The sequence below is a fragment of the Aptenodytes patagonicus genome, chromosome 5 (genome assembly GCF_965638725.1).
Source record: "Aptenodytes patagonicus chromosome 5, bAptPat1.pri.cur, whole genome shotgun sequence".
NCBI lineage: Eukaryota > Metazoa > Chordata > Aves > Sphenisciformes > Spheniscidae > Aptenodytes > Aptenodytes patagonicus.
In genome coordinates, this window is record NC_134953.1 from 53,642,601 (window position 1) to 53,659,151 (window position 16,551).

At 55.5% G+C, this 16,551-nt stretch overlaps 1 protein-coding gene across 1 annotated transcript; it reads left to right on the plus strand.

Annotated features, from left to right (window-relative positions):
* The first annotated feature begins 2,017 nt into the window (after positions 1–2,017).
* On the plus strand, positions 2,018–15,865 carry RGS5 (regulator of G protein signaling 5). The gene is made up of 5 exons (XM_076339854.1): positions 2,018–2,133; positions 7,944–8,045; positions 10,926–10,987; positions 11,106–11,272; positions 11,789–15,865. Exons 1-5 carry the CDS (start codon positions 2,090–2,092, stop codon positions 11,948–11,950), a joined length of 537 nt encoding a protein of 178 aa, XP_076195969.1. The 5' UTR covers positions 2,018–2,089; the 3' UTR covers positions 11,951–15,865.
* The last annotated feature ends 686 nt before the right edge of the window (positions 15,866–16,551 follow it).

Genomic DNA, 16,551 nt, shown 5'->3' on the forward strand with positions numbered 1-16,551 from the left:
GCAGCAGGAAGGAGCAGCCCCCAAATCCGGCAGGTCTGGCACCCCTGCTTGGGTGCATCTGCAGGTCTCTAATCAGCACAAACCCAGTGAAAGGTCATTCAAGCATCTCATCCTCCAAAATTTTAGGGTGTACTTTTTTGATTCAATTTCCATTATAAACCAGTAAAAAGCTAACCCAAGCTCTCCAGGGAGGCACAGTTTCTAGCAGACTTCTAGTTTTCAGTTACTGCACTCACACACTGAAACACAGATGTCATTTGCTGCATAATCCCTGAACAGCAGGAGACAGGATTGCAATGCAGGTCCGAAGTCCACCCAGGAGCCAGAGCTGGGCATGCCTCTGACACTGCTCAGAAGGAGAAAGGGGGCCTAGGGCTGAGCTTAAATATAGCCCTGGGCTCAGGGGGCAGGTAGGGCTGGTCAGGGCAATTAAGGCCATTAGTGCCCTTGGAGTCTGGACAGCCAGGTTGGGAGCAAGGTCTACTATTCCCAGCTCCGAGCTGTGGGTGTTAAACAAAGCACTTGGATGCACATTTTCAAAGTCACCCAGGCAGCTGAGGTCAGGGACAAGCACATGGCAGATTTTCAGGGTGAACCCTGAGCCCACACCCCAAGCAGGATGCCCAGGGGATGCCCTGGCTGGGGTGGAGAGGGAAGTGGAGGCAGAGAGGAGCCGGTGTAATTGCACAGGTGCCGATGTGGGGTAGCAAAGACCCATGTTGGTGTAAGTCCTGCTACACAAACTGCAAAAGAGTTGGTGCTGAGGCCCCCATAGCCGCCTTGCGTGTGTTTGAGGACTTTCCCCTTGTGCTGGCTCTAGTCTGGCCATGCAGACCCCAGCGATGAGCCGTGACCCTGCTGAGGATAGGCTGTCACATCCCTGTTGGAAGCCAGGAGGGAAACGTCTGGGATGGCCGCAGCTACCCTCTCCACTCCAAGCACTGCTAAGCAGTGTTAGGAGTGAATCCATTGTAGCTGCTGGCTGCTCATTCTCCCCCTGAGTGGCTGTGGGGAGCCACTGAGTCAGGGCTTTGGCTACAGGGCCTCTCGGAACCAGGCTGGTCCCCGTCTTTGTCGTGATTTGCCTCTCAGCAGGCAGCCTCACTCTGGGGTTGCACCTACACTGTGCCTGGCTGAGGCCAGGAGGAACTCATGCCACAGATGTCATGACCATAGGGAGGCACTGGCTCCTTGATTGCGAGTTTTAGTGGCACAATCAAAGAGATCTTACCCAAGCAAACAGAAACACTGCAGCGCTGTGCAGCACCCAAGCTTTAGGTGAGCGAGGGGCTGTGTCCTGGTGGGGCAGAGCCACGCATGGGAGGTGGGGATCAGTCCCTGCTCAAGCCCCACATCCCACATCACAGGCAGCTCTGGCATGTGTTTTATTGCTCTGAAAGGGGATGGAAAAAGGGTCCAAATTTTCCACTTAACAAAATTCTGGGTGGGAATCCTTTTTGGCCTCAAAGTGTCACTGTCAGATAAAACCGGTACATTTGCTATATGATTAAAAGATTTTTTTTTTTTAAGCTTACATTAAAATGAATTTGTTCTGGAACAAAAGTCACTGTTACCCACCAGCCAATAACCACTGTTGAAGCTGTGGATATTTTGACATTAGCCACAGCCTTTAAATCAACAGCAAGGCTTCTCCTAAGCACTTTTATTTTTATGAAAGTGACGTTTTTCATTGAAAAAAAACCTTACTTGAATGAAGCATTTCTACTTGGCTTTTCTAAATACTGACCCGGAGCCTGATATATCATTAAGACAAAACCCTGTGGGCTTCCTGAAGCCCCCCCAATAACAGCTTGGCCCTTCCAATTTGGTTACCTGATCTCACCCCAGAAAAAACACATTTTTCCCCCCGTGTGAGCTTAGAGAGGAGAAAACAAAATCCAGAAGCCGCTGGGGCTGGGGCCAGCTGCAGCGGGACGGACGGCATTGGTTACGGGGCTGGCGGGGGTCCAGCTCCCGGCACTATATAGGAGGGAGAGGGGGGAGCTGGGCTGCAGACAGAGCTGCTGCTGCCTGCTTTAGCTATCGCTCACAGTCTTCTCGTGGCTGAGGAAAACTACAGCCTGCCAAGATGTGCAAAGGATTAGCAGCGCTGCCCCACACGTGCCTGGAGAGGTGAGAGTGGCCAGCCCGCGCGGGGATGCCGGGGCGCCTGCCTCCCTGCAGGGCTCTGCTGGGGGCGGCTGGGGGCAGAGGGGCTCTTCCTCCAGCACATCCCCATGATGGACATCTCTTATGGGGACTGGGATCATCCAGCTCTGAACTGGGAGGGAAGGGAGGCTTGCTGGTGGGGGCTTAGCGCGGTGCTGCGAGTGGCTGGGACCCTTGGGGGGGCAAGCGCTGATCCAGTCCCAAACTCTCCCCTCCAGCTTGGGAACCTCTCTTCTGGGCAAGTCCAGGCTGCCCCAAACCCACCCCTCAGCAACCTCAGTTGCTCCCCTGTGTGGGCCCGGAGCAGGAGCGCATTGTCATCAGACCTTAATGTTCGCAAAACATGGCGGGGGAGGAAAAAAGCAGGAAAGCGGTTGCCTTTCTGAGGCGAAAACAGCCCTGGCTCCAAAGTGCCTCAAAATCCTCTTTAACTGCCTGCGTCTCCCTCGCATGTGGATGGATTAGCCAGCCCTAGCCCCTCTCACAAGGCTCAGCTCTGTACAGAGAGCCTACTCTGCCCTGCTCGTGGCACCCATCCTCATCTTCATCCCCCTCTGCCCCAGTGCTCACCTTGAAACCTGCCCCGGGTGGTGGTGGGGTGGTGGTGCTTCCCAGGCTGCTCTCACCCCTTTGGGAACCCAGGCAGGCTGCAGCCCCCAGCCATTTCCATGCTGATCGAAACGTGCCCCCTCCTCCGCTCCTGTGGAGCTGGAGGGTCTTTGGAGTGGGTCCAGTGAGAAGCAGAGGTGCAAGGGGGGCCACAGCATGAGGCTGGGGTCTCCCTGCAGCAGCAGGGCACTCGATCCTTCACCTGAGGAGGAAACTTGGTAAAAGATTTTACACGTGAACTACCCAGTGAGGATTTCCTCGCAGCTGCAAATGCCTTGGTACTGGTTTTTAGATGAGAGCAAGGGTGGCGTTCACTGTCCTGGGGGGAGCCCAGGAGAAGTCCCCCTTCATCAGCTAAAGCTGATGTTCCTTGCCCAAAAGCAAGGCAAATTCCCATCACAGGCACGAACAGGAGCGTGGGCCTGTGACAATTTCTTTGCTTGAAATGTGCCCTTCGGCCATCCTCGCGGCCCCATGCTCACCTTGCCTGGTCTCCCGCAGCCTCCTGCACCACGGGCAGCGCTCTTCCAGATGTGGGTGAACCACACATTTCTGCTCTGCTATCATCTTTGTTGTCACTCTTCTGCTACTTTCTAATACTACATTAATTTTTTTCACTGCTGCTATGCTGATGCTTTCACTGACTTCTGTTACACTTTCAAATCCTCACTCTTGAAAGGCCGCTTTGCTTACAGCCCACAGTTTTATACACGGAGTTAGGACTGGGTTTGTCCTGTGTGCATTGTTTTGTATTGCTCTATGAGGAATTTCAACAGCTGCTTTATTGCCAGTCTCACGAGACCCTCCTGCAGTTCCTCACAACCAGTCCCCAAGTGCTGTACCCGGGTAGTGCAGTATCTGCTGCTCGGCCCTTCTCCCCATGCATGTGATATGTTTAACATCATGGTCCCAGCCTGCGTTCCCCTAGGACCGTCCCCACCGAGAAAAACTCAACATCCCCTACGTGTTGTGTGTTACCTTTCCCACACTGCTCCCCATGCTGTCATCCATGAGATGACCTTCCCCCCTGCAGCTGCCTGGGGTCTGGAGAGCCCATCCAAGGTCTCCTGCAGACCCAAGGGGCTGGTACCCCCCTGCTCTCCCCAAGGCACATGCTTGTTGGCCTCTTCAGAGAGGGCTGATAGGTTTGAAGGAATCTCTTCCTACTGCCAGAGCTGCCTTGACTCCTCTCCAATAGACCATATTTGTCCATGTGTCTACCATGGCCATCTGATACAGCTGCTGCTGACATGCCCGTACAGTATCACACTTGCAGGTTTATGGCTCCTTGAATTCCCCCCTGGAGCCTTTTTTCCCCTCAAGGGGCATTCCCTCCAGCACCTCCCTGCCCTCGGACACAGCAGCAGCTTTAGCTTTCAGCTATAGCTTTAACTTCTTCAAGCTTCTTTTTTTTTTGCTTTGTTTTGGTTTTTTTAAAGCTGGAGTCTCTCCTGGCCCTCCCCAACAGCCTCCTTGCGCTTGATGTGTTTGACAGAGCCCATATTTTCTTTTAATGCTTCTTGGAAGCTGTTTCTCAGACTTTTTCTTGGCTTGCTCCCATACGTTCTCACACTTAACCTTCCACAGTTTATGGTCCTGTTGCTTTTTCGCACTCAGACATAGCTGGGGTTTTTTTGAAGGGTGCCTTTTTGTTTATAACTGCCTTTTTTACCCTGCTGTTTAGCCTTTGCTGAAGTCTTCCTTGAGAGTTTGTAATACATCTGCTGGAGGACACCAGGATGATGTCTTTAAACAGTCCTTCCCTCCCGCCAGCCTGCAACCACTCAGCCCCCTGGCTGTCATTTCTCGCTTCCTCATCTCTGTGGTCTCCCCGTATTTCATGAAGGCCCCACAGCTGAGGACTTGCTTGGGGTGAGGAGGTTCTTGCTGCTGTCCCCACACTGGGACCCACGGGGCTTCAGCAGGGTGGGCAGCTGCTGATGGTCCATCAACAAGTGCCATGGGATGGAGCCATCCAGGGAGCCCCATTGGGAGCAGCAGGCAGTGGGGCTGCAATATAGGTCTGACATCAAGCCAGGAGACCAGGCTGGGGAGAAGCCCACCTACAGCACAGCCAAAGAGAAGGTGGTCCCAGGGCTGAGCTTGAATGGAACCCCTGGCCATGGGCAGGGTGTGGGGCTCAGCTGGGGCTGCTCAGGGCCATTAAGGCCCATTAGTGCCCTTTAGGCCCGACAGATGTTGGCCGTAAGCCACTGTCAGCGGGTGGGAATTGGAGAACAAGATTTTGAACCAGGTCTGAGCGTTATCCAGGACAGTGCTTGCTGCTGCATGAAGCTGCCATCGATTGCATTCAAATCTTGCGCATGTGTTGGCCTGACCTGCACCAGGGTAGTGAGGTCCCCAGGTCCTGCTCAGACAGCAACAGAGTCCTGGTCCTATCTTCCCACCTCCTTAGGCTGCCATGTGTTAGATTTGGCTCTCAGTGCCCCTGCTCCCAGCACAGCCCGTGTTTTCCCCCTGCCTGTTTGGGACCCCCTGGCATCCACTGTCCTTGCTTCAGAGGTGGGCGAGCCCCTTTGCTCTTCACCCCTGCTCCTGCCAGCTGAAACCCCTACAATTGGGTGCATGGTCCGATCAGCTGGAGGCGACCCTCCCTGGTGCACAGCACCTGGCACCGGGTCAGCCACAGCAGCATCTCTGGCTCTGCCCTCCCGAGCATGGGGCAATGGCAGGGAGAGGGACCAGTAGCAGCTGGCATTTCTGCTCAGCCCCTCTTTGAGAAATGCTCCCCGAGCCCACATGTCCCCTTCCCTGAGGGGAACAGTGGCCACAAGCACAGACGTCTGGGAAAGCAGAGCTGGGGAGGAGGCTGTCATGCCCCATCAGCTTTCCTGGAGCACACTCTGCACCCACCTGTTGCTTCAGTGCTAATGGGGCTGTAGCTCCTGCTGCCTTTGCCCCCTCCTCCTCGCTGCAACTGTGCCATCCACGTGGGTCAGGGCTGTGCCGTAGGGGTCCTGGCATGGCAGTGCCAGCCTGTGGGGTGCCAAGGGGCACCTGAGGCTCGCAGGAGAGCCAGCCCCAGGCTCTGGGCATCAGGAGCCAGCTCTGGCTCGGAGCATTTATCCGCATTTTATTTATTTATTAGAGGAAGTGGGATGAACTGCGCACGGCAGCATCCCTGTCCCAGAGACACCTCAGTGTAGGGAGCGTGGGGACTTCATCACCCTTCACCTAAGGTCCTGGTCTTTCCAGGCAAGATTCAAGTTTTCTCGGAAGCATGATCAACAGAAACTGTCCCTGTAGCTGCTGACGTTTTCCATGAAAACAGTTGGACTTCTGGGCCTGCTCTGCCCCGTGCTGTACACCCGCCGCGTGCAGACCCAAGCTGGGCTGCTCACTCTGACTGGCCCTGCTGCCCACTCCTGCTCCTCTGCCGGCCGGCGCTGGCCTTGCCGGCCCCTGCCCGCTCCTGTCCAAGGGTGGCTGTTGGAGGCAGGTTTCTGCAGCAGAAGCGGGGGCAGCCGGCAGTAGAGCAGAGCCCACACCAGGTCTCAAAAAGTCACCCATGGGGGGTGGAAAACCAAAACACAGAGGGAGTTTTACAGGGAGGGGAAAAAATTGAAGGAATGAAAATTAAATAGCAGACATAGCAAGGGAGCAATTGTCCACAGAGGGCTTGTGAAAATAAACAGCAGAGAGAAGTGCAATGAGCCCTGAAGCCGGGGAGCTGCAGCCCAGCTTCGACAGCTGCACCGTGGAGAAGGCACCGAGCCCAGCTGGCCCGTGGGGGAAGCAGTGTGTCCCCTTGCTCTCATCCACCCCCTGTGCCAGTGAGCCTGGAAGTCACCAAATGTTGTTGTGCCAGGGAAGAGTCCTGCCCTGCAAAGATGGGGTTGGGGGGTCCATTTTCACCCCTTTATTTGTTCAGTCTTACGCAGCACACCTGAGTTTTTTCTGCAAAATCTCGGCTTGCTCTTGCTACCAACACTGAGCTGCAGCAGAGGGGGGCCTCCTCCATGGCTTTGGATGCTCAGGACCACATTGCAAGTTGTATTGCATGAAAGGGCACTATTTGGGAAACAGCTGGACCTGCTGTCAAGCCCCAGGACCCTCCTTTCTACGTATCTTCCAAATGGATGAAGGATGAAAGATGGAGGATGAAACTCCTTTGCTAGTCAGGCTACTTCACCTCCTGAAACCCTTCTTCCCCCTCTGCCCAGGGGAAGCAGCACCTAGGAGTTACCTGTTTGCAGGACTCTTCCTGTTGTAGACATAAGGCTTATATATTACTTAGGCATGAGCAGAGAAACCGCAGGCACTAGCAGGAAGCGTGGTGGGTTGCTGGCAGCGTGCGTTGCTGGTGGTCCCCAAGAGAGCAATAGAAAAATAATATAATCGTAATAAAAGTGCCTAGAAAGGAGGAAGCCCCCAGCCGTGAGTGCTTGGGAGGGGCAGGGGTGGGCACAGAGCACACCAAGGAGCATTTGACCCTGATTTTGGCAAGTATAGAGGTGTGTGCTAACCTATGTGTTAGCAATAGCATCCCCCAGGACAGGGAAGATTTTTGGCTGCGTGGTGCCAAGGGTGCTTGGCAGCAGAGCGGTGGGCTCAGGGGCTGCACTGTGCATCGCTGGAGGCAGGGGCAGTGACCTCAAAAAGCTCAGGGGACATGATGAAGACAGTTTCCTGCTCCCTCTGGCTGCAGACCAGGACCTGGGGAGGGCACCCTGCTCCGGAGGCCATCGGTGTTGCGGGCCTGGCGGGTGCAATGCGGGATGGGGCTCAGTGTGGGGCAGGCACTGCTGCGCAGCCCAGCACAGCACCCTACACAGCCTCCTCTCTGAAGGGAGCTCCTTCATCTCCTCGCGGCACATCACAATAGGAACTGAGTGCTGCACACACATCCCCTAATTCATCCTCAGAGCAGCCCGCCAGCTCTGCTGATACAATTATCCTGGCCACAGATGGGGACAAAGCAAAGAGATCGAGATCAAGAGCTGCTGCTAATTCTGAGTGCCCGGCTTGAAATGCCTCAGCCAGGCACCTTTACAGCATTAGGGTCCATTTGTCCGTGTGTAATTAATTACACAGCTTTGTACCTCACCAGCAGCTGTGTCGGGGTTTGTGCAGGTGCAGGGCAGGGACCATCCCTGCTGTCCCATCCCTCCACCTGACCTGCCTCTGCTCATCCCCTTCCGCAGGGCCAAGGAGATCAAGACCAAGCTGGGCACACTGCTCCAGAAGCCTGACTCGGCCATTGACTTCATCATCCCCTACCCAGAGAAGCCACCCAAGGCCCAGAAGTGAGTACTGCTCCGAGCGGGCTGTGCTGGTGCCCGTGCCCAGCTGGAAGGGTGGATGTGAGCCCTTTCGGGATGCAGAGGAGCTGAAGCCCCTGCTGCGGGGTCCAGGGTGGGCACAGCGGGCTTTATGTGGCAGGCGGCTCGTGGCACACACCTCATGACCCGCCAGCTAGGTGCGGGCTCCGAGAGTTATGTCCAGGCAGCATAAGACGTGTCAGGCAATACAGCTTTATGGAAACCAGATTTCTCATGGAAACTCAATTTACTTTTGATGAGATTTCACATTCATTCGATAAAGGTTTTGCCAGAGGCATACGGCACTTGGACTTCTCTGAGTCACCCACCTCAGCCCAGAGGTGCCAGCCTTGCACAGCCCAGTGGCTCCAGGGCAGCAGCTTGTCCCTGAGCTGGGTGCATGGCCCCACGGCAGGATGCCTGGCTCTGGGCAGCTCCATGATGATGGCACCGTCTCACCTTATTGCCTTTGTCCTAAGACTCTGCTCTCTGGCACCAAGCTGGTTTAATGACAAAGCAAAGCAGAGGAGAAGCTAGAGAGGCTGATGGGCTGTGCCACAAGAGTAATAGTTCAAAGGAGACAAAATAAACCTTCAGAACAAATGTTAGCTTAAATCTAAAGGCAGGATGGCTTCCTGGACATAGGATGATGGCCTCAGCCAGTGTACCTCCAGCCCAGCCTTGGGCAGCTGAGCCAAGTACCTGAGCCACTGCCCAGCCACTCTTCTGCCACCCCTTAGCCTTGCTGCCATCAGATGCGGGTGACTCTCCTGGAGACACCTGCCCCTGCCCCAAGGAGTTGCTCCCTGTCCTTGAGCTGCACCCAGACACACACAGTGCTGGAGGACCCAGGTCTGACAGCACCCAGACTATCTAACTTGCTGGAGGTAGGCGAGGCTGACTGGCCCAGCCAGCCTTGCCCATGGCACCGGGAACAAGGGCTCATCTTGAAGGGCTCAAGTGGCCATGTCACGACTGAAACCAGGAGAGGCGCATGCCCATTCTTCACAAGGCCAGGCTTCTATTTCCACTTTAAAATCATGACTTTTTGTTTTACACCAGTCCCTCTCTCCATGTTCCCCTTCAGCCCTGGCAATGTTACTCTAAACTGGTAACCTTCCACCAAGGGACTGCTAAAAACCCAAAACAAACCCAAAAAACCAACTCCAATGTGCAGACAAACGTCCCACTCACCCTGACGTGAGCCTGCAGAGAGCTGCAGTCACTTTGCTAGCTGCAGCGTGCGGGGACACGTGCCAGCGTGGTGCCTGCCCACTGCACTGCTGCTCCACGAGAGCTGCCCGGGCCAGGCAGGGCAGGCAGAGCCACGACGGATGCCACGTTTCGCACTCAAGTCGCTGCTGTGCCCTGGATGTCTCTGTGAAGAAGACACATTTGTCCCCATTAGATGTCACCGCTGAAAGCCAGAGAACATCTTCACTCCCTGCTGGCTGGAGGAGTTGATTTCTCCTGCACTGCACCGTTGCGCAGCCTCAGTATCACTCACCCGTCAGCATCTCGCTTGCAGTTAATATCATGCCTGGGACATTCAGCTAATGGAAAAATGAATTTGGTAGTTTCCAGGAAATCTGGATTGTGTTGGGTCACTGCAGCGATGCTCCCCCTCACCGGGGGTGGGGAGACACCTGGGAGGAACATGGGGGCAGGGAGAGCTTTTGATCCTTGACAGCAAGTGCAAATGCAATTCGAGGTTCAGAAAGCAAATGATCAGAGCCCCCATCATGGTCTTTACTGCTGGGTGCTGGTGGTTTGATGACAAGTGAGGGCTGGATACCCAACCTGAGCAAGCCTTGTGTTTCTGCTGTTCTTCTCTCCCCCCTGGAGCCACCTGGGCAGGGTGGCTGGGTAGGAGCACCTGCACTTTCCCCAGACCCACCACTGAAGCACCAAGGCCCCCAGGACCAGCAGGTTGTCCTGCCCACTACTCCCTCCCCATACTCAGGGATGCTCTGCTCACCCAGAGGGTTTCAGCCCTGACCCATGCTCCTGCAGCAGCAAAACAAGCCTGAGCTGCAGTGCTGCCCACAGGGAGCAGGGATGGTCTGCAGCGAGCCCAGTGCTCAGTGGCATGGGGGGGGCTTCCTTTCCCCTCCAGCACCGGGCATCAGCTGGTGGGCAGCGGGGCAGGCAGGAGGCCTGTGCCCCAGGCCCGCTCAGTCAAACTCCTCAGGGCTTAAAAAAATCCCAAAGCCACAAACAAAAAACCCACAACCCTCTTTAGTCACATTACAAGCATTGCATTTAAAAAAAAACAAAAGAGGAAAAGCCACGCACATGAAAAACACGGAAGGTTTTCACTGGGGAGGGAGGGAGCCGAGGCTGGCGTCTTGCCCTGCCACAGAGCGTGGGAATGCAGCGGGTGGGCTGTGGGAGTGGAGGGGCACTGACCCCAGACCCAGCAGTGCAGGGCTGGCAGGATCCGGCCCCCTCCACCCCTCCCCAGTGGGGAGCATCCTTCCCCACCCCAGCAGAAAAACATAGGGATGCTTCCCAGCTGCCTGCAGAGCCTCTGCTCTGCCCTCCTGTACATGGGCACTGGGGCAAGGAAGGGACCTGTGGCTGCAGAGGGGACTCGCTTTGCAGTTCAGCCACGTCTCTGTTCAAAACATGGGGGAATTAACCAGTTCTCACCTCCCCTGGCACTCGGCTCTCCCAGGATGAGGGTACTCGTGCTGTGATGCAGCAGCATCTCCATTGCTCGACCATCACCCCGGCTCTGCAACATTCTCCACAGCTCGTTACTCCATTCCTCCCCTTTTTTAAAAGAATTATTTAAAAACCTGGAGCCTTTACTGGGGCTGTGGGGTAAGCATGGACTACCTGGGCTTTCTTTACTCCCTTCAGGCCATCACCGGGGGAGGCTCTGCAGTGGCGCGATTCACTGGAGAAGCTCCTGCAAGACCCCTGTAAGTTCACATCCCCCTGCAGTCACATCCCCCTATCCCATGTCCCCCCCTGGTGCTCAGCAAGAGCTCGGCCCCCCTGGAACCCCCAGCGCTCAGTGAGGGCCTGTTCCCCCTGCAGATGGGCTCACCAGCTTCCACAGCTTCCTGCGCTCCGAGTTCAGTGAGGAGAACGCCGAGTTTTGGGTGGCCTGCGAGGACTACAAGAAAACCAAGTCCCCTGTGAAGATGGTGGAGAAGGCCAAGAAGATCTATGAGGAGTTCATCCAGACCGAGGCACCCAAAGAGGTCAGTGGCCACAGGGTAGGAGATGGTGCCAGGAGGGATGAGACTGCTGCTCAGGTGGCCTCCATCCCACAGAGAGTTGTGGCTGCAGGGCACCCTGTACCATGGCTGAGGGGCTCAGAGGGCTGTACCCTCAGCAAGGGGCAGCCCTATCCCCACGGGCTGCACTCCCACTCTTCGCAGCCATGGTGCCCCTGTTCACATGCTCAGCCTCTGCTGGGCTGCCTCCTGCCACAGGCACCTCCAGCACATGCCTGTCCCCCTCTCCCCACAGAGGGCCTACATTAATCATAAGGGATGACAATCTGTGGTAGCCCTCACCCCAGAGTTACATTTGCTGCAGGATAGACCTCATCCTTCATTACAGATTTGCCACCAATAATTCCCCCAGATAAGCAAACCTGCTTCAGTCCCTCCCCATAACCTCTGTTGTTGGTGGGACAGAGCAGGTGAGGGGAGATGCCATCACCCACCCCTCGCAAAGGCAGGTCCCCCATCTCTCTTACACTCCCATCACAGGTGAACATCGACCACTTCACCAAGGATGTGACCATGAAGAACCTGGTGGAGCCATCACCAAGCAGCTTTGACATGGCCCAGAAGAGGATCTTTGCCCTGATGGAGAAAGACTCCCTGCCCAGATTTGTGCGGTCGGAGTTTTATCAGGAGTTAATCAAGTAGCAATGTGGCAGGGCTGTGCGAGGCATTCCCCGCGGGTGGTCCCACTGCTTCTGTCTGAACACCTGCCCCTTCTCCTGCAACTGCTTTGCTTTCTTGATACCACCCTAAAAGAGCACCCAGGGGCGTTGCTAAACATCTCCCCCCGTGCTTTGGATTGTCAGATGGACTGATGTCTCCTCTCTAACAGTCTCTTTCCTCTCCCACAAAAGACCAATTAGCAGAAACCCCTGGTGATCCTCCCTGGGCTTGGGACCCAGAAGGGCGGTGGAGCAGCCCCAGCCCTGCAGCAACCGGGAGCCACTTGGGCAGCCAGCGCATCGCTGGCACTGTGGGGCTCGGCTTTAGTCAGAGGCTCTGAGGTGCTGGCTCTGCCTTCTTAGGACTTCTTAGGACATTACAATATTTCTCCCAGTTTTGCCCGTATCGCTGGTTCGCCCCAGGCTCCCTCCCTCCTCCCAGCTTCCCAGGGTGTTGCTGAGGCTGCATAGGGTACCCTATGCGTGCTCCCCTCCCTGGCCAAGTCCAGCATGCCCGCAGCCCTGGGGTGCAGGGTGGGGCATGTCCACTGTGGGATCGGCATCACCTTGTCTTCAGAAAGCAGCCAGCCGTTCAGCAGGCACAGTGATGGCTGTACGGCAGGGTCGGCTGTATGGCAGCGATGGCTGTATGGCAGGGACAGTGGTACGGCAGATCTGGGAGCGGCACGGCCGCGCGCCGCAGGGTGTGCCTGCTGGCATGAGGGGTGGGCAGAGCGGGCCTGCAGCACCGCTTCCCCAGTGACTCCACTTGGAGTCAGCTGTGAGACAGCCTGTTTGCTTCACACTAAAGACAGTAAAGAGGATAAAACGAGATCTGTTTGTTCAAAACACTGGGACTGTTTAGCAACCCAGACCTCCCGCTCGCTCCAACCACTTGCATGACGTACTGAGCTCACAATCTGCAGCCTGTGCCCGTGTCCCCAGTGCCTACGCGCAGCCCTCAGCAGTGCTAGTGGCTGGTGGTGTGCTTGGATTGCAGCTTCGAGTGTTGCTGCAGTTGTTTCTTGCTCCAGTTGCTTCTCTCTGCAGTAGGCACGCCAAAGCGATACTTCTGCACAAACTCAATCGAGGGGCGTCGATTAGACGAGGGAGGAAAATCATGCTGAAGGAAAAAAAGCTGCTAATTGCAACTGTTCAGATCCAATTAAAAAAAAAAAACAACCAAAACCCAAAACCCAAACCCAAAGACAAAACCATCATTGGAAATATGAAAAATAAACCCCTGTCTTCTTGAACAGACGGCAAACTCTGCTGAGTTTGTATAGCCTGCATCTCTCTCGCCTGTCTGCTCCCATCTGTCCAGGACATGTGTTTCCATAAGGCTGTCTCTTAAAAAGACCAGCTCTTTTCAAATGATTCAAAGCCAGCCCACTGTTCACTACCAGAAGAAATCACAGCTGAGGATGGGGCAAGGGCATACATCAAAGGCAGCTGGGGTCTCATTTCAGCCTCGAGGCAAATGCAATGAACCCCCGCTCTGTGGGGCCTGGACGTTTCATCCCTGCGATGGTTTCCTGGTACAGCATCTGCAGGGCCATGGCTGCAACGAGCACACTGCAGGGATCAAGCTGCCCAGCCGGCAACCCGACAGATGCCAGCAAAATAACAAGCGATCATGCTCCCAGCAGGCAGCTCGGACCGGCTGCCTCTGGCTGTTCAACCTCAACTGCAAGTCATGAGACTCCATCCGAAATGCAGTAACATAAACAATGGGTTTGCCAGCCTCTTCAAGACTTTCAAAATCTGATCAAAACCCCACCAGCCCCAAATATTTACACATTGTCACTGTGGTGACGAAGAAAAATACATCCTGAGCTGCAGGAAGTGGGCTGCATTTTCCAGGCAGGGATGGCGAAGCAGAGGAAGGATGGAGGCCATCACAAATGTGACTTTTTTTTTCCTCTGGAGCAAATGGCCTGGGAAAGCCAGTGCTGGAGCGGCAGGGGGCGATGCTCGCGGGGCATTCCCCTGGGGTGAGCTCAGGGGGCAGCTTGGGTGGCCCCAAAGAGCCCAAGGGAGCCCACGAGCAGCAGGAGGGTCCCATCGAAAGGGCGCAGGATCCCCCCAGCAGCACCTGCTGCCCAGAGCTGGTGGGCAACAAAGGGGAGGCAGGTGCAGGGCTGGGCATGGGAGGGGGGCTGGGGGCTTGGCCAGCCCTTCTGCTGCAGGGTGCTCCCACGTCTCTGCCCAGGCGTGCTCCCTACACCCTCCTAACATCTCCATGAACTGGTGTCAAGACAAGCGGGTTCGCCATGTGCAAGCTCCCTATTCACAGCGCGACTCATAGAAATGCAAAACCAAACAGGCTTCCCTGCAGAAGGACCCAGATCTTTCATTTTTACTTAATCCTTTGGCAGCTATTTCCAGATGCCCTCGCACGTTTCACCGTTAAATGCCAACGCTGGGATGCTGCTCGAGGCTGGCTTGCTGCACACCATCAAAACCTGAGATGTCACTAGCTGCCACAGCGACGTGTGGGGCAGGGAGAAGGTGTCTGGGTATGTACGTGCCGAAAAGAAAGGTGGAGGCTGGCTTCAGGAGAGGTGAAACAGCTCTATTGGAAATCCCTCCCCAGCTTGATTTCTGCTAAAATATTGGAAGCCTACTTTAGGGGGTGATTGAACAGGTGCCAGTGAGCTACTGGGTGGCTATAAAATGTGGCCCCTGAAGCGTTTTGGAGCTCTTGAGAAGTTGTGTTTGTGTAGAAGGGTCGTTTGGCTAATTACTCGGGCAGGCGCACCCCAGAAAGGTGGCAATGCCTGTACCAAACCCACGGCCGAGCTTTCCACAGACCCAGAGGTATTTACTGTCGGGCTGATACCAACCATTATATTTCTGGTAGGAAATACTTCATGTATTTTATCACTCTTGCTTTCATGAAATTTAGCATATGTATGACAATATACACATGACATTGTACATCTATATCCCTATAGACATAGACAAGTATACACACACATATATATACATGCTCCTAACGCGGGCATCTGGATCCCCAGTGAGTCAGAGAGCCAAAAAGCAGAGTTTTTGGATATTGTGCTTGCAGTCTGGTGCAGAGATGAGTGTGCGTGGGTTTATTGCAGTCCCAGACCCCGTTGAAGGAAACCTTGGCCATCCATCCAAGTGAATGCTAAGGTGCATCTTCCAAAACATCCTCTGAAATCACCCTGTGCCCGTGGCCGCTGGGTGCCCACAGCCCCGGCACGTCCTGGTGCCTGAGCCGGCGCAGGAGGCAACTCTCACGCTCTCCAAGGGAACCCCATCCTCTGCCATGGGGCAAGGCAACCCCACGCTGCAGCTGGGGTCCCCGGGCACCAGGCGCTGCCTCTGTGCCTCCCTGGCACCCACTCCCCACCACTTGGACATGTGGAGGAGGGCTCCCTGCAGCTGCATCCCTGGGATTAACATTGGTGGATTGTTCGCTGTGTGTTTTCTGGTTAATTCATTGACTTGGACCCTCACACCTCACCAGCCACAATGTGAATCACCCAGCTCTCCCCCTGCATGCTGAGGCAGGGCTCTGCCGGTGCTGCCCAGTCCCAGTCCTGGGGACTGCCAAAGCCTGCGAGGCAGCGGCAGGAGCTGCCTGGTGCCCACGGGGGGCTGAGGGTGTCCCAGGGCTCGCCCAGGCTCCCCCCAGCCCTTGGTCACTCCTTGGAGGGTGCCGAGTGCTGTGGCCAAGGGCCAGGGCAAGGTCAGGAGTGGGGATCGACTCCTCACACCCACAAGCAGCAAGTTTTCAGTCTGACTTTCTCCATGTGATTTCCACTAGAGATCTTCATGTGGGGCACTGGTGTGCACTGAGGAACTGGTTGTGTTAACCCATATTCTTGTACCACTCAGTAATCCACACATAAACATGTATTTCTGCTACCATCTCGATGGACTATTCATTTTGTCTCTTTGTGCTGAAGGTGCGGCGTCTCCTTACCCTCTACAGGACACTCCCAAAACTTGTGGCCAAAAGCCCTGGCAAGACCAAAGGCCTCTGAGAGCTTCTGCTGCAACAGATGTGATGGTTTCTCAGGAGACTGAAAAGGGAATAAAAATATCCCCCCAGGAGGCTGGTCCAGAAGAAACTCACCAGCGCCAGCGTGGCACGGGCACCCCCAGCCCCGCTGCCGCCTCAGGCTTCAGCTGGCAGAGTCAGCTCATACTCCAGTAGCAGCCACGGTGCCTGCAGGGGCAGGGGCTGAGCAAGAGCCAGCCCTGCTCACCCCCAGCCATGCCACTTTCAGGTGGCAGCTCTGCACTCGGAGGGTTTGGGCCCAGGGACAGGTTCAGCTCTGAGCTAAAACGTGTTCCCCTCTGGAGCTCTGGGTGGGAAGACATTTGCAGCGAGGAGGTGCTCCTTTACGTTCCCCTCTCCAAGGCTGTCAAGGGGGGGCCTCATGCTCACCCCAACCTGTTGGCAAGGGTGAGCATGTCAGGCACAGCATAGACCCCAAAAAGGCCAGCATCCCCCAGGCTCATGGTGCCGAGGGTATCTGAAGGATATAATGGCTGTTTCATCCTTCTGTAATTTAAAACAACCTCCAGGTGAAGCCATTTGTAAAATGACTT

Excerpts from the sequence above, each read along its gene's own strand:
- RGS5 (XM_076339854.1), top strand. The coding sequence starts at position 2,090 with ATGTGCAAAGGATTAGCAGCGCTGCCCCACACGTGCCTGGAGAG. Across the intron at positions 10,988-11,105 it reads GAAGCTCCTGCAAGACCCCT|ATGGGCTCACCAGCTTCCAC; the intron begins GTAAGTTCACAT and ends TTCCCCCTGCAG. Across the intron at positions 11,273-11,788 it reads AGACCGAGGCACCCAAAGAG|GTGAACATCGACCACTTCAC; the intron begins GTCAGTGGCCAC and ends CTCCCATCACAG.